The 23370-nt window shown below is 42.6% G+C and overlaps 4 protein-coding genes across 4 annotated transcripts in view; 1 reads left to right on the top strand and 3 right to left on the bottom strand.

The window, feature by feature from the left end:
* Positions 1-14573: 14573 nt before the first annotated feature.
* Positions 14574-23370, top strand: part of LOC143423311 (mitochondrial tRNA-specific 2-thiouridylase 1) — a 171935-nt gene continuing 163138 nt past the window's right edge. Inside the window, exon 1 of the mRNA XM_076894557.1 lies at positions 14574-14583. The gene's annotated coding sequence lies outside the window, so the exon portion shown is untranslated. The remainder of the gene's footprint in view (positions 14584-23370) is intronic.
* LOC143424509 (uncharacterized) lies at positions 17071-17980 on the bottom strand. Its single transcript, XM_076896645.1, has 3 exons — positions 17378-17980; positions 17197-17283; positions 17071-17136 (listed from the first exon to the last, which is right to left on the bottom strand). Exons 1-3 carry the CDS (start codon positions 17978-17980, stop codon positions 17071-17073), a joined length of 756 nt encoding a protein of 251 aa, XP_076752760.1.
* Positions 18885-20181, bottom strand: LOC143424429 (uncharacterized). Its single transcript, XM_076896520.1, has 3 exons — positions 19156-20181; positions 19013-19099; positions 18885-18950 (listed from the first exon to the last, which is right to left on the bottom strand). The coding sequence occupies exons 1-3, from the start codon at positions 20179-20181 to the stop codon at positions 18885-18887; spliced, it is 1179 nt and encodes a 392-aa protein (XP_076752635.1).
* LOC143424352 (putative gustatory receptor 28b) lies at positions 20612-21377 on the bottom strand. The gene is made up of 3 exons (XM_076896400.1): positions 20895-21377; positions 20743-20829; positions 20612-20677 (listed from the first exon to the last, which is right to left on the bottom strand). Exons 1-3 carry the CDS (start codon positions 21375-21377, stop codon positions 20612-20614), a joined length of 636 nt encoding a protein of 211 aa, XP_076752515.1.

The raw sequence follows: 23370 nt of genomic DNA, 5'->3' as shown, positions 1-23370 counted from the left end.
GCGTTCGATCGGCTGTTCAAATAGTTCACGAGCACTTAATTGGATAAAATGTTCGACGCGAATGGCGAAGAATAATTTTTCGATTAAATATTAACACTATTGAACACATTTCCGAGGGGTGAAGAATTTATTCCCAAATGAAATTGATAAAATTTTATATACTCGAAATAAAAGGGAAAAAAAACGATTGCAGGGAATTAAATTCTTTATACACCGATGGAAGACAGAATAAATGTCCCATGGGACTGGCCAGCTACGGAAATGAACATTAATATTCCCTGCACAAAAGTGAGAATAAATTTTAACGAGTCTCGCATTATTGAGTGTCGTACAGTAACATGATCGTCGAATAAATGAAATTTAATTAACCATTCCTCATCCGATGTAAATTAATTCGACACCCGCCACTGAGCTTACTGTATTAACGTCGAAACACGCGACTGTTTCGCGATTCGCAGTATTGAAACATGTTTTACGTTACTGTGTCTGACGTTTACGAACGAATAGCTGGAATTAAAGTTGTTCGATGATACGTTCGACATTCGACGGTGGACTTTCACCGTGGAAATTCATTGTGAAAAGTATAATGCTCATTGCCATGATTATTATCTGTACCTGCAACTATACTTTTGTCACTGGAATATTTTTATTTCGCGTGTCATCAAATATTCTCTGTGCTTATGCGTTGGCTCAGCTGGATAATCGCCAGTAACAATCACGAACGCTGTATGCATAGCTTTGAAAGAGGAACGGACAAAGAGAATGCGAACAGAAGATTAGAAAACAATGAAAACAGCGGAAACATTTTCCTTTTAAACGGGGCTCAGCTCTTTTAGGCGAGACCGCGCCGAAAGCCCGCAAAAATTATTACTCCGACCCTTTTTGCATGGAGTTTCTATAGCAACAATGAGCGTTTTCACTTCGTAAGACGATTACGGCGTCAAGGTTGAATTTTATCGTTCCAAACAGAAACGAGAAGAAAGCAAGGGTTGAGAAAAGAGAGGAGAAAAGAGTTAAGCTTCCCTTCTTCCTTCGCTTACACTTTCTTTTCCTCTCGATTAAGATGTTATCGTCTTATTAACGAAAGAGTCATCCTCTTGTTATAGCGCTTGCGTCGTTTTCATAGACGTATTGCATTCTCTTTGAAAATCGCGATTTTTAGCTGAATCTGCAATTACGCCACATCATTAAAGATGCTGTTTTGTGTTGAAACTGGAGCGCCGCGGCAATGAAAAGATGCTCGAATTAATGAAACTTATCGATTTTCGCCTCGATTGCGAAAATTACTCTTCAGAAAAATTACGCTCCCTATTCAAAGGGAAAATTCGTCGCACGAAAGTGCAAAAGCGTTTCTTTCCTGGCTGATTAAACAGGAAACGAAAAATATAAAGGTTTTATATCTTTATATCACTTTTTATGGAACCACGCGCCTCAACTAAAGGACATAAATCGATGATCGTCCAAAATTTCACGATTTTTCTTCGAACCGATTAGGTCGTTAAAGTAACGATATCTACTCTGCCAATAAATACGCTTCATTTCGTCGTTTATCGACTCTATCCATTACGTTTCCCGGTTACCAGTTCCGTTGCAGTCATCCCTCTGGAAAGCGTAGAAATTCTCCCATCACGGTGCCCAGCGTCCTTCCGTGTTTCTCCTCGAACCTACTACATTTTCCATATACTTGTTACCGTGATATATCTCTTCTACCAGCCACTGTAAGTGCGGTAACGTTCGCTAGGCGACACGATGCCCCAGAGAATATCCCTGATTTTTAGTTCTTCGCGGAGGCGTCGTTCAATATGTATGCTTCGAACAGGACCGTCAGACATTATTTACCGCGATGTTTTACGCCTGTCTACTGCCCCCGCGAAGCCTCGCACCCGCGGTGAATCTGCTCTTCTGAAATGTTCCGCGATATCCTTTTCACAAACAGTGCTGACTTTTCCAGAGGCGGAAAATCATTCGAGATAACGTTCAAGAATTGTTAGCGAAGTAAACATTTAGCGCTTCTATCGTAATACCATTTTTATTATGTGGTACAATTTTTATCGAGTGGCTGGAAACTCTTACTATCAAAAGCGTACGAAATAGGAATAGATTGTTTACAATTTTTTAAATAGAAACGCGCGAACGTTTCTCCATGCGAGAATCGTAGGCCACGCAAAATTTTGCAATATTTTCCAGTATGATTACACTGTTTACGGTCTCGAGAAGTTATATGGTAATAGGTCGTTACTTGCATCTGCGCGCTGCAAAAAGGTTGCATAAAAAATGGTAACTGCAGCTCGATAAGTACTTGAGAAGAAACGGCAAATTTACAGAAGCGCGTATTGCTCTTTCGTTTACTAGCAAAAATTGCAGGAAGGAGCCCAGCGACATTCCATCCACCCTGCATCCCCGATATTTTTTAACTACTTCATCGAGCGGACCGTTACACTTCTCCCAGTTCTACTTAAAACAAACGCGTTCCGGCAGTTCAATTAAAGTAATTTATTTAGCGTTCCAGGCGGTTTAATTAGTGCCGACAGCCAACTTACCGCCTTCCTCTCGCGCGTTACTCCAAAGAAGGGATCGTACGTCTTGTTCTTTACAATTTTTCCAATTAAGAAACTGAACCCAGTCAGCGTCCAAAGAAACGGAGGAGGATAAATTTTCTATTAGCCGTTGCCTTGCGTTCCGAGTAGAAAATACGGTAGAAAGTAAACAAGCACGCGCGAAAGACAAGAGGCATCGACGAGGAGGATCAAAAAGAAAGAGGATTTTAACGACGTTTGCAAACTGCGTTAAGACCACAGGAAGCAGTTTCGATTGCCAACGACGCTCGAAATGCTTTGACTTTCCAGCTGACTATGCCCAAACCGCCAGAAAGATACCCGTCAAACATTTCAGTGGAGCGTTTGACTTTCCACGTGTATATTTGGCCCAGCAAAAAGCTACCCCTCGAAATTCACGAACGACCACACCGCTTCGCCACGCATCGTCGACTCGAATGGAATCTCCTTACGCGACGTTCATTAAACTATTCTTCGCGACCGACTTTGAACGATAAACGAAGCGTTAAAACGGCAAACTTCTCAGAAAGGAAAGTTGCACCCTTAACGGGCCGCGACCGCTGACTAACGTTTTTAAAATCCACCGTCCAGGAAAATAGCCGAACAAATAAAACGAGAGTTACACAACAGCACTTGCTTTGGTGGAAGGTAATTGAAACACGGAACTAATTCTTTCATCCCCCTGGAGGAAAGTTCGCGTAGTTTTTTTCCTGTAACGCAGAGGGATGCTTTGTTGTCGGTCATGAAAAAAAGGTTCGAGAGAAGTTCGTAAAAGTAAATCCAAGGTGAAGCCACTCGTGATAGTTGTATCGAGGAAGAAAAACAACAGTCGACTTTCTTCCCGCGAGCTTCATCCTGAATATCGATTTCCCTTCTCACCCCTCTTTCACGCTGTTACGATTGAGAACAAATGTTGCGTTTCGTTGCGCCGAAGAATTGATCCTGTTTTGCTCATTGTTTCTTCGTAAATTCTTTCTTGCTTTACTGCTCGACATGGAGACGGAACTTTTGACTACTTCCAAAAGTTCTCTCTGGAGTCGAATAGGAAAAATTGTTCGAATCCACGAAACCTGTTTACCAGAATTCTCTTCGAATATCCGACGAAAAATTGATTCATATTTTCCTGCACAGTATTTACAAGCTCGATTTCAATTGAATACAAATAATTTGTCCAAAAACTAAGTTAAATTGCTTCGACGAAGTTCAGGACGATCCGTTATCCGTAGAAATACGGATCTCTCGTGTTCGCTCCCTGCCCAATCTCGTTCAATTCGTTTTCTTAGCCTCCAAACTTTCCCTCAAAGAAACTCCTATTCCACTTGACCAAACGAATTCTTCTTTGTCGATTCCGTAATTCTTCTTGTCGAACAGTTCTGCTTGATTTCGTGCTTCGTCGAGTCTCATGGATGGACGCCCTTACATCCAACGCTACGAGGCTTCTGACCAACGATGGCCTCGGTGTGAAACGCGCGAGAAGTTGTTCACTGGCGCAACGTAACGAATTAAATTTCCTTATGGTAATACCATTAACTTCCACTGTACAACGAGGAGCTGATAGCTAATGTATCATCTTTAATAGATTAGGCTTCACCTGGCTATATGTATCATCGATACGAGTAATATTCATTAGCACGTTCTCTCGCTTTGTTTTTCGCGCGTACGTGGAAAACTGATTATGATTGATTGTTCCGCAGCGCGAAGAGGAGGCGCATTTTCAAACAGAACGCTCCTCGGTCAGTTTCTACGTTCAATTATTACGGCAGAAAATTTAAAAACCAAATCAGAGTGGTATTAAAAGGCTGAGAAAATTTTTGCACAGTTGCCCGGAATGGCTGGCGAATTTTTCTAGGAACATTTCCAACGGGTTCGAGCCAACCTCGTGAGTTATATCGACATTTTTATAGATCGAAGAAATTACACGAGCAAGAAAGCTCTGTGTTCGCGACGCGATTATTTTATCCCGGGTTGAATGCCGATTTTATTGGCGAAAGGCAGGGGCAACGTAAACATTTACGCGCGATATGCAACAGCGCGAGACGCGGCCGTTCCAACTCGCGCATCGATCAGCCGCCGATTTCAGGTAAAAAATGATAGCGGAAACGAGCACGACGCCGATAGAATTTCCTGGAAAGAAGAGGAACGATAATGCTCGGTCAGTGCCACGTGCTGTTTTGCGTCGGCGCCGGGAAATATTGTTCCGTGCAGAATCGTTTCTGGTTCAGCCCCGTGTAAAATATGTACACGTACACCGAGCGTAATCTAATATGTATGCGAGGGTGTAAAAAACAGGTGTATAACGCGGCGAACGTGCAAGTTGCGCGGCGAGTAAAACTCGGAACGTTACCATCGTTACCGGGGAAAATTATTATTCCCTTCGAACGTATGCTTTTATTGTGTAACTTTTAATCCGGCGACTGGATTACATCCACAATCCGGCGGAGGGAACACTGGAATTTTTATCATTGAAAATTTCCTCGCGCGAGAATACACTGTCGCTGGCAGAGAATATATTTTTAAGCGATGATTGACGATCAATTCGCCCTTCTCCATTATCCGGAGGCTTGACGAAATAGATCGTTGGAATCGTTAGAGAAAACGAGCGCAGCTGAACACGCTAGATCAACACGGTTGCTTGAACAGTCATTCCAAGTAGCGGGATCAGAAATCGACCAAGTTCATTAACTAATTGGAAGCATCGAGTTTTAGCCGTGTCGTTGATTAAGTAGGCCTCGCGAAGCACTTTCGTTAGAGAAAATATCAGACGCGAGATAAATATTGCACGAACGCTATATCCGCGAACATGTAGATACACGCGTGATGATGATTAATCGTTTAATGGTGTCGATTCGTCGAATTCGTGATTAAACTGACGATTAATTACATCGTCGCGTTTAATGAGGTTTAATATGAAAATGGAGGAGATAAATATTCATGGTTACCCAGTCGAAGTACCCTGAGCAGCGAAAGGGTGAAAAGAGGTGGCAGAGAAGGAAAGGTTGCGCCACGGGGGTGGAATAAGGAGTAAGATGCTGGGAAAATCGAATTCCTCGGTAGCCTTTCGACGGGCATCTCGTTAGTTAGCATAGTTTAAGATAATGCACTCCCTTTTCGACCGCGACATGCGACAACATAGCGAATAAATTCCGGGAAGTTTGCTCGCCGCTTAAATTGCACTCCCAGCGGAGAACCGAGTCTTATTAAGGCAGTCCTCGAATTTGCATAGTGAAATGCATCGTTGTGTAAACATTGAGGCGGCGGATACTGACACAATAACGAACAAATTGAGGCGGGACTTTAAACGTCTATCGCGGCGTACCCTCTAAATAACGAACGCTATCATGAAAATAATATCGTGCAATGGTATTAAAGATGACGGGGACCGGGAATGGTATTCGCGGGAACAGCGTTTATGTAAAAGCTGGGATAGGCGAGGTTCGTTTTATTTCAGTTAAGGGAACGGGGCTTCCTCTTGTTATGCCTCGAAGGTACTTCGCTTAAAGAAAAAGCTCTGTTATTTAATTTTCTTCTACCGGCGGTTGCTAGTTTTTAGCACAGTTCTCAGGATCTTCGAGATCCGGCGGATCTTCGAGATAGAGAAATTCAATTTCGAATAAGCGCGCTCGAGAGATTAAAACAATGAGAAAATAATAACGGATTCCGCGGCGAGGAAAATGAATTTAATGCCTCCTTTGCAATTTAATAGAATTCGAACTCGAGGGTATAACTTTTCGACGTTCCCTTGTAAGCTAAGCGGGAAATTATGACGGGAGATAAGGATCGAGCGACTATTCGATCCTGGAGTTTGAAAATGGGAGACGAAATTCCGCGTGCTCTACGCCGCGAGAGAGGACACGTGATTTTTCGAATATAAGTGGCCAATATCGAGTTCCAATACGATTCGAGGGGCACTCTTCGCCAGTGTATAGGCAGCTTCCATTTAAAACGACGAAATCGAATTCGAAAATCCTTGAACAGCTAGGATCCACACCACTGCTCGTATTTCCTCAACAGACGAATCCTAGACCCTCTCGTATATTACACTTGAAAATACATGGAAATTTCGGAAAAATCGATCAAATTGAAAAACAAATCCGTTACAACGCACGTTCGTTCGCGCTGTAAACTTAGAACGGGCCGTTATTCTACACGGTTAACTTTCCCAGGAACTTAACGAAAACTACGAGCAAAGTCCACGATCTTGCAAGCACGCGAGAGACTTTTCACGGACTTTCCAACAAGACAGATCGCCGTCTGCCTCCCGCAATTCGGGGATGAAGCATAAGCTCCCAGGCAAGATGAACCAAAACTTCGCTACCGAGTTTTTCTCTCGCCCAGCAGTCCAGACCGCCGACAGACTGCAAACTCGTCCTCCCTCCATGCATGAATATAAATTTGACTAATACATAACACGTTGACGCGCGGCGTTCGGGTGAAACAAGAGGAAGAATCGACGCCAAGAACGTGTCCGGACGACCAACGACCAATGCATTCGGAGTGATCGCGCCTCCGTGGAACACGCTCGTCGAAACGCGATGACGGCGGAGGAGTTGAAACGTACGACGGTTGTTTTTCGAGGAATCGAGGAGGAATGTAGGACACGACGCGCAATATTCCCACAGTTATACAGTATTACGCGATGTTCGTGCTTGATTTATCTAAAACAACGCAACGGTTTTGCTTGGGAGGATACATCTAGAAAAATCGCTATCGATGCAAATGCGCCACGGAATACAGATTTATTTGAGGCAGGGAGTGGAGGAAGAAAAATGGAAACAGATTTGGAATTTTCATAGGTGAAACAACGCTCATGAATTTTATGGAAATTTCTTAAATCCGATCTTCTGCGTGCGGTATGTATTAAAAAACCGATCGGTTACAGAAGGTGTGTGTTCTCTGAAACGTTAAACGATTCGAAGCATAAGAACCGTTTTCCGCGTACCGTTGTTCAATTAGCATAGCGCATCGAAGATCTCTCTCCAGATGTTAAATGGAGGCACTTTAACTCTAGACTAGCCATGGAATTTAAAAATCATAATGCCAAGAACAAAGCTGCTCGATACGAAAACGATGCTCATAACCGCGCAAATGGGTCACCGATTGTTCCATGTTAATCCAGAAAATTAGGTCGACTTCACTTGATTCTCCGATTCAAGTTCGCAAATGCGGTTACGCGAAATGATTCCCTCGTTATACGCGTTTATCAAGTGCTCGATGCGAAAAGTGCGCGAGGGAAGAGAGAAAAGGCTGAAAAATAACTTCAGCCTTTTTGTTTGCTTTCGATGATTGCGTGTCTTCACGAATGCTCGGGAAAAAGCAGCGAAATTGATCTCGAAACGATCGATACCGTTGCTCTCAGCATCGTTCTTTCTAACGAGGGAGCGTAATTGCATCCGTTAGTAATTGCATACAGCAAAGTACACACGAAACACGCGGGAAATAGAACAATATTATCGTAGCAACCATGATCAAACGAAAATCAAAGATTGCCAACACCGCGAACGATATTATTTCACTGGATAAACTCATTCTCTACAACTTCCACGTGATAAACGATACATTTTCCTTCCACTTTATTATACTGAATTTCATGAAGCGATATCGAAGAGCCATCAGTCGGCTCATTAATTTTCTGAAGCCCCCGCCGTACGTCAGTCGCCATCATCTCAACGTTGTACGTAAAACGTTACTCAACGAATTTTTTCTCGCAACAGAATGGAATAATTTGCTTTCAAGGAAAGTATAATTCGCGAGAAACGAATCCATCTCATCGTTTCGAACTTCTCGACGAAAAAATCGCCGACCAATAATCAATCCCCGCCGTTGGGTGACACGCGGATGAATTGCCAGCAAGAAATGGCGGAACTAAAACGGGCATTAGTGTTTTATGTAGCCGTGGTAAGGTTTCGTATAGACAGGACATCGTTCTTTGCGCCACTATTTCTTTCCATCGCGGCCCAGCTTACGATCCTGCACGGGCGTGCGCTGCCGTAGCGTCATTTTTCTTCGCCCTTCAAGGGAAACGAGCATGGTGGCCCATGTTCAACCGACGTGTTAAGCACGGCGTTAGCGTCATAAATTAAATTCCCGCCAGGTTCGAACGAGACAGCCAGCATTGTCTCAAGGGAGAAAGGAGAAAAAAACGGAGCCGCTGAACAAGGCTGCCGAGCTATCAGGAACGATGTATCGTATCGAGGAAAAAAATCGTCGAACGACAGGTTCCCTCGTGATAAATGTTCTCCTGCAGCTGGATTCGCTTTTATAGAAAAAAGAACTAGGCGCACCGTACCAGTTGATTTTCTGCTTCCACCGCGTCTCGTTACGACACACGGTGAAATTTGAATAATTTCAATTCCTCGAACAATGCTTTTATATCGCGTTACGCGACGTTTCTTCTCTTTTAAAGTCCTCGACGTGCGCGTTCGTTACGAATGATTGTTAAAAAATTAGCCCCGCCAATCAAACGGATATTAGCACAGCGAATATTGGCTCTGCATAATTTAAAGTACACAGAGGACCCCGTACAATGTGGGTGGTTTATTATTCGCGGACTGTTACAATCGTGGTAGCAGCGATCCTTTCAAAATTTCCGCGTGTTCCAATATCAGAAACTCTGCTCGCACGGGAGCGAAGATTTTCATTCCCAATGGGACGTATCTGTGTTTCGACAGCTTCGTTTCTGGCAAAGAGTAAACGCGGTAACACCGTCTGATCCGGTTTTATGATTTTCTGCATTGTTGCTCGATCGACAGCATCATGACACGCGTGGTTTATCGTGCGCCTCGACCTGGATACTTCCGTCGGAAACGAAAGATCGTCTCGTCGTATCGCGATCACGACCGAGTGATTTTTCTGCACTTCTTCCATCGAACGATTCGGCGAACATACGACTATCTATCCAACGATTAAATTAGCATAGATTCCGGGAATTCTAATTGCCGACAATATGTTCCGCGGCCTCATGAATTACGATTACTAATCGGCTGATCGATATGCAACATGCAATATGCAATGGGAGCCCAAAATCGAACGCGTATCGTATCTGTGCACGTATTCGTGCACGCGTCGATAAAACAAGGAAAATCGATGGTTGATAAACTCGTAGATCTCTCTCTTGGCCACGAAACTCAACCGTGTTTGATAAATTGCCGTCGCGTCGCGGATTTAAACCTACATCGTTCATCCTGTGTTGTCGGACACTCGAAAACCAGGCAGCGATACTTTCTCATAAAAGTCGGTGATGAAACATGCACTCCAAGGATGATGAACCAGCGTCTGAGTCCTTGTAAAAGTTGACGGATTTCGTTAACAATTGAATCATTCGCGTATTCGAATCATTACGCGAGATTTCGTCAAATTTTGCATATTTTTACAATTTGGCGGTCGCACGATTTGTAAATTTCTCTAAAATCGAATAATGAATTCGCGCGAGTCGAATTACGAACTGGTTCTGGGTCTACGATATTATAAAGATGCGTGAGAGGGTAAAGACCTCCCTTTGACTTGCTTAAATTAAACGGACCAAATCGATTTCCACTCACTTCGGGGTCTGGCGTGCTCCTCCCGCAATCGCCAGTGCCAATTTCCAAGCACAGATGCGTGTAATACGATTTCGTTCACGCTATAAATAATCTTATCGGCGACGGTACAGGTGTGGCCAGCCTCCGATGTGTCGGGGGTCGCAACAACAAATTTCGTCCGCTTCCTATGCGGAGGAACGATAATTCCAACAGAAACGGGCGCAGAAACTCACGAAATTGCCCACAATCCACCACTGTATCGAAATCCGCGATACGACCAAGCTGTTGCAATGACGATTCCCCTCCTCTGTTTCTTTGCTCTGGATTCTCTTTAATCATCGTCTTCTCGTGTGCTTTTTTTTTAAATATATTCGATAAAAACGATTTGAGGCTTTACTAAATGTTGCACCAACAATAACCGCACCACATGTAAAATTGCTCGCCAAACGATTAATCGATACGAGAGTTCGTGGCTATTTTGCTGCTAATTTCGACGGAAATATCTGTATTTACACAGTACTTCCGACTCGATGCACTCGCGCACATACACACGCGCTTAACGTGTTGCAATTAAAATAATTATAGACTCATATGAACGAACTGCGATGCGCGCCGAGCAGAAAATGTTTCAGAGTGCACAGCATTAAGCGTCAGAAATGGCAGGAATATAATTAGAATAAAACTCGGATAATCAAATGTTCAACAACACCAACGACGGTAATAAAGTTATACGCGACCGCCATTAACTGTCCTCGAAAACGCGTTCAAACGCAAATATTAATCACGAAATACTAATCGCAATTACGATGCGGGAATATGTTTCAAGTTACGTCGAATGCACCCTCCTTCGAGTCTGCTACCATAATTATTACAAGACAGAGAACAGCGTGCACGAGGGGGAGAGGATAGATTCGATGCTTTCGAATTCTATTAATCAAGTTCTATCGACGCCGGGTAGGATAATTAACGACCCGATAACTTGAACCCGAGTAGAAATTCTACTTGAACGCGCGAATAGGACGTACACAGGGAGATATAGTTTCTGTAACCGGGGATGTTGTCAGTGACAACACACGTGCCCCTATTACGACTATCCAATACGAGGGAGAACAGGCCGCAGCGCAAACATTAATTACAACACGTTAACGTTAATTATCCGACGTTAATGGACTCCATGGCCGCACGTGCCACTCGTCCAGGGCCCGAGCCTTAAACGACGCGTCTTGCGTCGCGCGGGACCACTGCGGTTTTAAACGTCACCGCTCGTCAAACATCCAAGTCGTAACGTCGAGGGGCGCGCGAACCACCGCACCCTCTTGGTGAACGCGGTGAACTTTGCGTCTGGTTAACGCGTTATGCATTATGCAAACGTTCCACGCGCAGGACACCGCAACGCCGTCTATGTTCTTGCACGAATAAATAGGAACTTACGCGCGGCATCCGTGTAAAATTTAATTAGCGAACTCATTACACGGTTTTGCTTTCAACCGCGCGACGAAAACTTTGATCAACCCCCGGCTTCTTGAGGCGGGTGGTCCTCGCTGTTGCCGCTCGTTGAATATGCAGCACTTGTTTCTGTGTTGCCTGTTAATTAGATCGCTATTGATAGCCGTGGAAATATTAATAGCGAACACCTCTTGCACGCGATCGAGCATCGAACAATAAAACACGTCGAGGCTAATTGTACACCGTTATTTAATACGAATTACGGTTCCAAGAGTGCTTGTTCCAACTTGATATATCGAGGCTACGGTTAGACGCGAATACACTCCTCCATGTCTGGCTCTGTTCATCGCGATACGAGGATTTTTACCTTCCGCAATTTGAATACTAAACATGGTAATTAACATACAAATGTGTCCTGTTAATTAAGAGAAAGTATAAATGCTTAGCCAGTGGAGACGGTAGATACAGGCTCCTATTAGCCTATTCAGACACGTATAGCCAGCTATCCATAAAGTCCCTTTAAAGCAAGAAGATACAGGTTATCAGCGTGAGGAACGGTAATCGAATGTCACGTTTAATTACGCTGAATTCGCGTACTCGCTATCTAGGGAAATCTTCATTCTTTCGCTTGAAACAATGGCGAATAAATACACTTGACGCTCGAGTCTTATACGCGTTAGACACGAAGAGAGTACGTGTGCCCAGCATCGATCGAGCGTGTCTATTCGTTCGAAATTGCGCGATCTTGACGAACCACCTTGGATCGAACCACAAATCTCGATTACGCGATATTTGCTCCTTTGGGAGCTCTCTGTTACATCAGCCTAACTTCCGTCGATCCTGCTGACGGTCCTCGTCGTGTAAGTTACCCTAACACTGTTTCGCCACGCGAACGCGGAACACACTGCACGGTGAATTGGACCGGGAAAATCGGGGCGCAGTTAACTACTTAATCAGAAGCGTCTACAGTGTCTGCTATTTTCCGCAACTCGCGAGCAAATATTTTAATAGCCTCCATTACCGCCTCGCCAAACCCCCGCAAACTCACCACCGAGTGCACGCGACGCTCGCGCGAATCCGTGGCCGCTGTGCGGAGAGGCAACGATCCGCCACAAAAATGTTAATTGCTCGGCGTGAAAGGAACGTTTAGCAACACGGTCTGGCCAGACTTCAGACGCTGGGTTACGGAAGATGTTCGACGGATTGCGCAATTAGTTCGTCGGCGGTGTAACTTATGGTTCGTTAAAGACCATGGCCGACCCAATTCCCCTGAGGTGCGCCTCGAATCAAACGGTGTGAGAAATTTCATTAGCGGCGAGAAACCCAAGCATTCAATTAAATAATAACGTCTACACAGTGCGTTATTGTGGACGCGTAAGCAGATTAGACGGATTAGCATGGATCGGTGAAACAGTTCGCATGGAACGACTTAGAGTCGCGTAATTTATTTAATTCGAAGAGTTGCATTTTACGATGCGAGTTGACGTAGTTTTTGCCGCGAGTATCGTTGCGATTCCTCGAATACCCGGGTCGTTCGATATGCGCATCGTTCATCAAAATATGTTTCATTTGCATATGAATTTCCCTCGGCCCTTCGGGTGTGCACGAATTACAGATCCGATTCAATGTGATCGATTAAATCCTAATCCCGTGAGCGAAACGCGAGGAGCTTGCAAATATTCGTCGGTTTACATAGGCCATGGATACTATTCCATGCGACAGGGTTACAAAATTCTCCGCCATTAAGCGATTCACCGAACGGTCTGAAATATCAAACGACCCGAGACCACCCACTAATTTCACCGCTCGAGAATGCTAAACAGTGATCCGTACGGTGCAAGTGTTATTGCGTAATAGAAGATTGCATAAATTGTGAAACTTGGAGGGATGCGCTTCGAGTAAGCAGTTTCCGGTGTATAGGATTACAATGATACGCCTGATCATTTACATAATCAAGCCAAGCAATTCGCGGAGGAAATAGAGAGAATCCCGGGAGAGACGAGACAATTTCCCAATGAAACTCGCGTGAAGATATCAAAGTTACACTAAGCAAAAATTGGTGAGTTCCGGGGATTGGGGACAAAAATTCGCGTGTTACAGAACGCTCGTTTGAGTAAATTAGTTTACCATTTTAATTGAAAAGAGAGAATTAATTGCTCCCTTTTATTTGTGTCCTGACTCCATTCTAACATTTTATAACTGCAGATTTATCCCTAGTTGGAAGTAATAATGTGTTGTATACTTTATTTTTAAGAAATTCACCTTAATTATGCGAAACAAAACGTGCGAATTCTCGAATTGAAATTCCACGAATGACACATAAGATTTCTAAAATGTATACATCTCAACGCTGACCTAAATACGAACGTATCCCTGCAATGTAAGGCTGTGCCATTGTCGCCATTATGATTTTCATAAAACTCTGAAAGAAAAAGAGCTTTTCTTTCTCCTCGAACATATACGCGAAGAGTTCCAACCTCTTGACCCGAAAATGTCCGTGAAAATGTTCGTATCGCGCGGTTATAAAATAATTTTCATTTCCACACGGATACGCGAGAGAAAAAAATGAAACATCCAAGCGTGTTCCCGGTCGCGCCAAACCGAATTACAAATAAATTCTTATTCCCGTTGAAAAGAAATTAATCGCTACGAATTACCAAGGTGGAACCATGCCGGATCTATATCCGGGACTTTTTTAACCCGCGTCGTATATTTCCGATATACCTCGAGGACAGAGATCGAGGCAAGGAAACAGAGTAACCTCGTTTACGCTAGAAGGCACTTCAGTTTAACGCGAGAATTATCCAGCTTTTCGTCGAGTGCAGCTGCAAGCGGTTCGTTCAAAAATTACACCCGCAGAGTAACCAGCGAGACGCTGGTCGCTAGCCTAATTAGACGGAAATGGTAGGCTGGGGGTAATGGAAAAATATTCGCGCTCCAACCTCGAGTACCATTAAACGGAACACCATTGAGCGCAGATTTCGATGGCAACCGCGGTGCGACAGCTCAGACGCGACTCGATTGACCAATGGACGGTACCAAGAAAGTTCGCGAGCAATAATAAAGTTCTAAAGGAACTCGAACGTGACTTGCACGCACTCGATTTAACTTCGACGACGTAGTTATAGGTATCATAAACGACGAAGCTCCACTAACTATGCGGGAAATGGCGAGTTTCGTGATTTCATTAGGGCAAAGTGGCGCGATTAAAGGAATTGCAGGAACGTGGAACGGATGGGAATTAATTTGCTCTAATGCGCTATTAGGATAGTGCTACTGATTGCATCGAATGGTGATAAGCCTTCATCCGGAAGTCTGAAATAATTTTCCTCCACGGAATTGCACAAGTTGAGGAACAAATCGGATAAAGTGTAATAAGTAAAATTTCTTCGCTCCTTCCAAACGATGGATAGAATTACAGAGGACTGATTCCATTGGTTCTGCTCGCGCAAATGTTCCAAACGTTTTATTATTTATTATGCATATGCGAGACGTAGAAAACAGAGGAAACGAACGTGGACAAACTCGTGGGGAAAGGCAATAAAATTTAACTGCAGAAAGTACGCAATGTACGAGCGGTAATCTGCATAAAATGATAATGGCCATTACGGAAAAAAGATACGGGGCAAAAAAATGTGGTTTCCCCCGGAATACAATGCGAACGTGTTACTTGCGATTCTACGGTACGAGTAACAACCGCCGCGTAATTTACAAGACCGCGAGGCTCGTTTGTAAAAGTTGCAAATTCGATTCCGCGAGCGTGGATTACATCCGTGTCCGGCAAGATAAAAATGAATCATTTAAACGGGGAATATGCAAAGCACCTATACAGAGGGCCGTTCGAGAAGGCTTAGAGCAACTAGCACGATTATAAATTAAACTGCACTTAGCGAACTGTTGGGCTTGGATCATTAGTACCAGCTGCAGAACGATTACGTTTTTATCGTGGTTTTAATGGCGGAGACGCGGTAGAATTCTGGTTGAGCATAGCCGTTAGAAGCAGAACGGTTACATTTTTCATCTACCACCATTTTTGTCAACCGTTTATTCTACCCGACTAATTGTAAGAAGTGTTCCAGCGTGGAAGCGTCCCGGATAAATGGTCGATTCTTATCGTCTCCCAGTTTTACTTTTGCCGTATTGGAATTAACAACGACACGGTTCTGATTTCGACGATGATTGTGATAATAATTAAGGGGATGAACGTCTGGAGAATGAGTAAATGTACTTGAGCAGCCCACGGTTGCTATTAATCTAAATAATTGCGGCAGCTTGAAAGACTCCTTTTCTTTAGCTCTGCTAAAAAATTAGGAGGCACCCAAATGGAACTGAAACAAAGAGTCTAGATTGAATGGTACACAGATTCGAGATATAATTTTGCTGACTATCCGAAACCATTCTGCATTTAATACCCCGTCAATATTTAACAATGCAGTAGAGATACACTGCACTGTTAAATACTGACTATTTCCCTTTAATTGCGATAAATATTTGATCCCTTAATTTACCGAAATTTTGCGGAAGATATTTTTCAAATTATCATCCTGGAAATACAGTGGCTAAATAAAAAGCGATTTATTTTCTTCCGACGAGGTTATACCCGTTACCATTGGAAAAGAAAAGGAATAAAGCAGTCACGCGAAAAGTTATCTCATTAAAGGTAATTGCTAAGATCTACGAGTGCCCCTTAACCCGTGGAGAGCTCAACTTATGATAGAAATGTTAAACTTTCTTAGTAAACTGTTTGTGATGGTAATTACACAATTTCATTTAGGGACAACGACCTGGTCGACAGTTTCTTCAACAGGTACACAATTCCTACTACATTTGTACAAAAATAACACCAGCGTCGCTTATTTTTCCTTCTAAAAACAATTCTACACATATACTACTTAACATAACGATTAACATTTCTAGACAAAAAAGACAATTTGATATTATATTTGTTTTCAGAAATATCAAAAAAAATTTTTTTTTAAGATTTAGATAAATAAACCAATTTATTCGAAATTTGTGAAGAACTATGCGACCAGATTATCAACAAGCACCATTTTCTCTCTAAAAGCGTACGCTACGACGGAAACGTGCTTTAAATCAACTCTTTAATTAATAAATTCGCACGGCCGCGACGCTCTCCCGCGGAAAAGCTCCGACACTGAGGCGAAGCTACATATTCGAAATGCAAATTATGAAAAAAGGCACGGGGGTGTAGGAAAACAGTACGAGGCAGGAATTTTTACGAGGAAATATTATGCTGATGTCACCGCAGACGCGCAAACGGCAAAACTTTTTCCTTCTTCAGGGATGACAACGCGTGGCCAATGAGAAGCAGTTACCCAACAATCGCTATGTTAATCGGGTCGTGATTACGTGCTTACGTTAAGTAAATCATTGACGAGAATTCTAAACACAAGTCAGGAAAAACTTTTATTGACTAAATGCAATACATGTACATTTTACGAAAAAACTTATAATTACATGACGATTATATTATTATATTATATTATATTATATTATTATATTAAAATGATCTCTCTCCTTAAGTTCGTTCTTTAACAAGGTTTAACCAACGAAAATTGTATCAATACCAGCAGAAAAGTAGTGATGCTGCACAGTACCTGTAAATGATATACATGTGTAGAGAAAATTAATCATCTTTGATGATTTTGCATCATTACCTTCGTCAAAAGAGTTGCATCAATCACGAGCCCCTTAGCCATTATTGTGCAATCCTTTTGCAACACTTGAAACGAGAACATCCTCAGCTACGATCACGTATGTTAATAAATTATTACAGACTAACCATAACGTGGACTACCATAACACACTACCATAACTTTGTCGAATCATTCGAGTTACCTCAGTGATCACTTCTTCATCGAAGGTGCGCACGATAATTCGATGAATATTAGTGCCAATTTGCTCGACCTGCATCCGAATGGACTCCGCGTACCAGGTCAGCATAAGGATGTACATACAATGGTAAATCATGAAAAGCAAACGAAAAGACCTCCACGTTCTGATCCTGCCTTCTTTGTTAAGAACCACCAAGTAAACGTACATGTTGAACGTAATATCCGTGACCAACAGCACGATTATTATAATATTCTGCAGACTGAACGAGTCGTTAAACGTTTGGAGTACTTCGCAGACATTTAAATGCTGTTTCTTAAGCGCCCTCAGCTTAGACAGCAGCACAGGATTCATCTGCGCGTGATACACTCTTCTGAGTAAATGAGGCTGGTCGTTGGTCAAAGTTTCCTTCATTCTTACCAGCGAATCATTTATTTGTTGGAAACAACCGTTAAGCACGTGTATATTGTTCGTGTACAAGGCATTTATTATCATTACCCCGAAAAATATGTACCAGGAAAACTCAACAAATGCTATGTTGGTAGACGAGACAATGTATGGAAGATGAATGATCGGTGGGATGCTTAATAGGACGTCTTTAATGAACATGGTTGTAGCCGATTTGGTGAAAAACTCAGACGGTAGCATTTGAGATACTTTCGACACGTTTTCCAATGCTCGCACCATCGATCGATTCGCGAAGTAGATCGAAACGTAAATTACCGCGCCTAAAAGTATGGTGAAATTATTCTGTACGATTTCGTATTTCTTTGCACTCCGATTGTGGCCAAAGTTGTTCGTGTACACGGATGCAACGATGAGGTTCAAATAAACGACGGTAAGAATCGTGGAGAAAACGAAAAAGAATTTCGAAACCACGAACTGCGACGCTTTGAATTTGTACGGTAAAAATCCTATCATACGAGCCACAAACGCGTAAGTTCGGATCAATGACGTATAATCCGCGATAAACTGTGACCGCCATGCACGATGATTCGTCGATGCCATCTTTTTCAATCTTTCGCTGGTCGTTCGTAGATGCAACATTTGAAATGACACTGACACAAGTTTTAACAAGTGGAACTTAATTTTTCGAGTTGAGATTACGTTTCTTCAGAGATCCTGCTCTCAACTGCCGCGAACGTGCAACGTTTTCAACTACGAACAGGTGTAGGACAAACAAATGTAGAATTTAATCGATTGGTCATTTGTTAAACAATAAAAGTACTTAATCATTTTTGCGCAGATCTCCGCTGAGCATCTAAAAAGACCTAGAAATGTCATCTACTAATGAAAAGAATAGCATTATCTTGATTAAACTCGAAATCGATCGAAATGATACTGCAGGTACATTATTTTATTGATTCTATTTGCTCCTACATATTCTCCGTTACCGTCAGCAATCAGATAAATTGATATTGGAAAAAGTGTTTGCAACGATGCTGATTAATGACAAATAATTGTGACACATCGCTCACTGCGAATGGTACAGCTCGCTGAACGAAACTATTACTTAACAAGTTTTTGGCAACAGGAATTGTATCAATATTAGCAGAAAAGTAGTGATGCTGCACAAAAACTGGAAAAAACATGTATATATACATATAAAGCAAATTAATTTCCCTTGATTTCTCACTGTACCTTCGTCAAAAGAGTCGCGTCGATCGCGATCCCCATCGCCACCAACGTGACATCCTTTTGCAACACTTGCAACGAGAACATCTCCAGCTACGATCAATAAATTATTATAGACCAGCGTAATTCTGTCGAATCTTTCAAGTTACCTCGGTGATCACTTGTTCGTCGAAGGTGTGCGCGATAATTCGATGAATATTGGCGCCAATCTGCTCAGTCTGCATCCGAGCGACCTCCGTTGGCCAGACCATCATAACCACGTGCACGGAATGGTAAATCAAAAAGAGCAGACAGAACGAGTTCCACGTTTTAATCTTGCCCCCTTCGTTCTCTTCCAGCATGTAAGTGAACACGTTGAACGTAATGTCGACGAACAACAGGGCAATTATCGCAGCGTTTTGCATGCTGAGCGTGTCGTTAAACGCACGGAGGACCGTACTGACTTTTAAATGTTGCTCCTTGAGCGTCCTGAACTTTGCCAGCAGAACAGGATTCTTCTGCGTGTGATACACTCTTCTGAGCAAGTGAGGCTCGTCGTTGATTAAAGTCTCCTTGGTGTTTATCAGGGAATCGTTTATTTGTTGGAAACAGCCGTTCAGCACGTACATGCTGTTCGTGTACAAGGAATTAGTTACGGTTACAGTGAAAAATGTGCCCCAACAGATAAAAACAACGATTAGATTCTGACTCATTAGAATGCACAGAAGATGGATAAGCGGTGGAGTAATCATTATCGCGTCTTTAGCAAAGATCACTTTGGAGGATTTAGAGAAAAACTCAGCCGGAAGTATTTGAGAGACTCTCGATATGCTTCTCATCGTTTGTATCAACGATCGTTTCGCGATATAAGCTGAAATGATAATGATGGGACCCAACGTTACGATGAAATAATTATGTATCCTAACACTGACTTCGTTCATATGCATGTGATTAATGTTGATATGGCGTATACACAAAGGTATAAAGCTTAAATAAATGATTGTGAGGATCGTGGAGGAGACGATAAATAATTTCGAAAGCACGAATTGCGATGCTACGATTTTGTACGGCAAGAGTCCCATCAAACGAGCAATAAACGCGCAAGGACTGATGAACGAGATGTAATCGTGGATCAGGTATGGCGACCAGGCCTGATGATTTCTCGTTAATTTTTTCTTGATTCCGTTGGCCTCCATTGATCGACGACACACGTACTAATCGTAAACTGAACCAATGAACACAAGCTTTAACGAGTGGAGGTTACGTTTTAAACTGTCCTGAAAATGAGACATTACAAGCTACGAAGTGGTACTTATTACAGCGGTGTTTATTAAGTAATAATAAGACTCATTTATTCTCACGCGTATCTTGCCTAAGCATCTCAAGCGATGGAGAAACGTCATTATTGATAGAAAAAGTAGCATTAGCTTGATTAAATTCTGAATCGATCCAACTAATTTTAGAGGCAATTTATTTTATTGATTCCACTTGCTCCTAATTTTCATTATCATCAGCCGTAAAATGTAAGACAGTATCGATACAATTATACTAATTACGCATATACATATAATTATAATCATTTCTAGCTCACACCAAACTATACGTTTCACTGAACGAAACTATCCCTTAACAAGGCTTCCTCAACAAAAATTGTACCAATATCAGCAAGAAAGTAGTGACGCTGCACAATATCTGCGAAACAAATCGATAAGAACAAACATTGATCTGATTTATGTCACTTCACTCGTTCAGTATACCTTCGTCAAAAGAGTTGCATCGATCACGAGCCCCTTTGCTACGAACGAGTGATCCCTTTGTAACACTTGCAACGAAAACATCTTCAACTACAATCACGTACACATATTTGTAGCCAATTTCTAGTGCAACTCGATCGATCATTTCATCTTACCTCATCCGTGATCTGTTCATCGAAAGTGTGCACGATGATTCGATGAATGTTCGTCCCCATTTTCTCGACTTGCGCCTTGGTCACCTCCGCGGACCAAACCAACATAACGATGTGCAGACTGTTGCACAGCAGAAAAACGGAAGGGAAAGAGAGCCACTGTTTGATTCTACCCCCTTTGTTGTACACCAACGTGTAAGTGTAAATATTGAACGTGATGTCGAGGAAAAGTAGCGTAAGTATTGCGACGCATTGCATGCTGAACGAGTCGTTCAACGTCTGGAGGGTCTGACTGACATCCAAATGTTGTTTCTTAAGCGTTCTCAGTTTCGTCAGGAGCGCAGGGTTATTCTGCATGTGGTACACCCTTCTGAGCAGATGAGGCTGATCGTTGATCAAACTGTTCCTTATTTCCATCAGAGAACCGTTTATGTGGCCGAAACAACCGTTCAGCACGTACATGTTGTTCGAGTACAAACAGTTCATTAAAACCGCGCCAAAAAACGTGTACCAACAGAAGCAATCGAAGAACAAATGTTTGGACCGATAAAAGACTGGAATACAGCTTACCATTGGGATCATAATTATCGCGTCTTTCACGAAAAGTACTGTGGCTGATTTGGAGAAAAACACTCGCGGTAGCATTTGCGAAACTTTCGACACGCTTTCTATTGCTCGTATCATTGATCGACTTGCAACGTAAGCCGAAACGTATAGCGCGGGACCGGTACATACGATGAAATGAGCGTGTAACACAGTGGGCATATGTTTCATGTACAAGCGCATATAGTCAATATCAAATAATGCCATATATGTGCAGACGAAATAAACGACGATGGTGATCGTCGATATAGCGAAGAATAGTTTCGAAATCACAAATTGCAACTGTACGATTCTGTACGGCAGGAATCCCATCAGACGAGAGGCGAAAACGTAAGGACACATCAGTGATATATAATTCGCGATAAAGTGCGTTGGCCATGCTTTCTGGATTTTAGTCATCCCTTCTTCGATTTCCTCCTGTTGAACTCGTCTATCGACGAAACGTCTGAAGATCGCAACTTAAAACAGTATCCCACAAATTCCAGCAAGCGAAGCTTCTCTGGAGACCGCAGTTTTCAACTGCTCCGAGCGTGAAGCGATTCAGACTATCAGAAAGTGGAAGGGGAAACAGAGTGCGCGAATCGAATTCAATTAAGTAATCGTTCGTTAAATGACAATGATTAATGAAAATGAGAGCATTATCTTGATTAAACTCACAATTCATTTCCGAACGACCACATCATGGGCAACTGTTTCACAGAAACGCTGTCGAGGATCGATCGATCAATTTCTAATCTCTCGTATACACGGCATTAAAAGTTTCGCCAGTGTATCGAAATGTGATATAACCGCGAGCGGTTATACCGAACGGTTATCAACAGGTAGTGGCCTTCGTAATGGCCTTTCTGTATGCATTGTTCGGATGCAGGAATGAAACGAGTTGAAAAAGTTATTTCTGTGTTTTGCATTCACTTTTAACATTACACGAGAATTACCAATTTCGGACCTGCGCTACACTTCGATTCGCTGGTTCGATTGAACGTTGCGCGATGTAAAAAGAATTAGCGTTACCAGGCGAAATGGAACGGTTACACGTTTTTGGTACCGCGAATTTCTGTATCGAAGATATTATTCCATAAAAGGGTGGGTACCTTTCGAGCAGATTACACATTGACGCCAATAAGAGGAGATTAGTCCACGCGAGGAAGTAGGTGTTGCGATATTAAAAGTCCGTGAACTCGTTAACGTGTAAGTTAACGAGAGGAGAATACAATTTACCATAAAAAACATCACTTCGGTGAACAAACACGGGATTTGCACGAAAATCCAATTATCGTCGCTCGTAAACCCGCGTACAATTTTCCCTTCTACTTGCCCTTCCGATATATATTCGCGTAACGTGTATGCAAAAGATGTACAGTGTAACGCGTAAATGGTACCTCTTCCCATAAACGAGACTTTTCGAATCTCTTCTCACTGCGATTTATCATCGAAGTATTCAACTATCGAGTAATGAATTGTTTAATAAATGCTATCTATCTTTAAGAGGAAACGATTGAAATACAATTTCTCGCGGAATCTATTAAAACCAAACATTTACACCGTAACGAAAGCCAAGAGATCGGAAGAATTTCAATAAACGTTCCCTTCGCGATGGCCCTATCATCAAATATACTTATCAGTGAAATAAATCTTGAAATCCTTCGCATGGAATTCCAGCAAATACCGTCACGATCCGAACAGATCCGATCAATATCAAACAGAAAAGCATTCGAGGCGTCAAACCGACGGCTCAAGTGATTCCCCATTAAACCTCGAGATTTCCCGGGAACTTGAACCGTTTAACTTCCTTCGAGTTTCGTCTCTGCTTCGTCTCGCGTCTGCTCGCATTCAATTCCTCGTAATTACGCACCCCTGCCAGGTAGCGTCCCCTCGC

This window comes from Xylocopa sonorina, chromosome 1, assembly GCF_050948175.1.
Source record: "Xylocopa sonorina isolate GNS202 chromosome 1, iyXylSono1_principal, whole genome shotgun sequence".
NCBI lineage: Eukaryota > Metazoa > Arthropoda > Insecta > Hymenoptera > Apidae > Xylocopa > Xylocopa sonorina.
Note: the sequence above shows the minus strand (reverse complement) of the source record. Positions and strands in the feature narration are given on the sequence as shown.

Coding starts and splice junctions, on each gene's coding strand:
- LOC143424352 (XM_076896400.1), bottom strand. CDS start 21,377: ATGAACTGTTTGTACTCGAACAACATGTACGTGCTGAACGGTTGTTTC. Junction 20,830..20,894: donor ATGAACAGATCACGGATGAG/GTAAGATGAAAT, acceptor ACGTGATTGTAG/TTGAAGATGTTTTCGTTGCA. Junction 20,678..20,742: donor ATGCAACTCTTTTGACGAAG/GTATACTGAACG, acceptor TTTGTTTCGCAG/ATATTGTGCAGCGTCACTAC.
- LOC143424429 (XM_076896520.1), bottom strand. CDS start 20,181: ATGGAGGCCAACGGAATCAAGAAAAAATTAACGAGAAATCATCAGGCC. Junction 19,100..19,155: donor ACGAACAAGTGATCACCGAG/GTAACTTGAAAG, acceptor TATTGATCGTAG/CTGGAGATGTTCTCGTTGCA. Junction 18,951..19,012: donor ACGCGACTCTTTTGACGAAG/GTACAGTGAGAA, acceptor TGTTTTTTCCAG/TTTTTGTGCAGCATCACTAC.
- LOC143424509 (XM_076896645.1), bottom strand. CDS start 17,980: ATGTTCATTAAAGACGTCCTATTAAGCATCCCACCGATCATTCATCTT. Junction 17,284..17,377: donor ATGAAGAAGTGATCACTGAG/GTAACTCGAATG, acceptor ACGTGATCGTAG/CTGAGGATGTTCTCGTTTCA. Junction 17,137..17,196: donor ATGCAACTCTTTTGACGAAG/GTAATGATGCAA, acceptor TATCATTTACAG/GTACTGTGCAGCATCACTAC.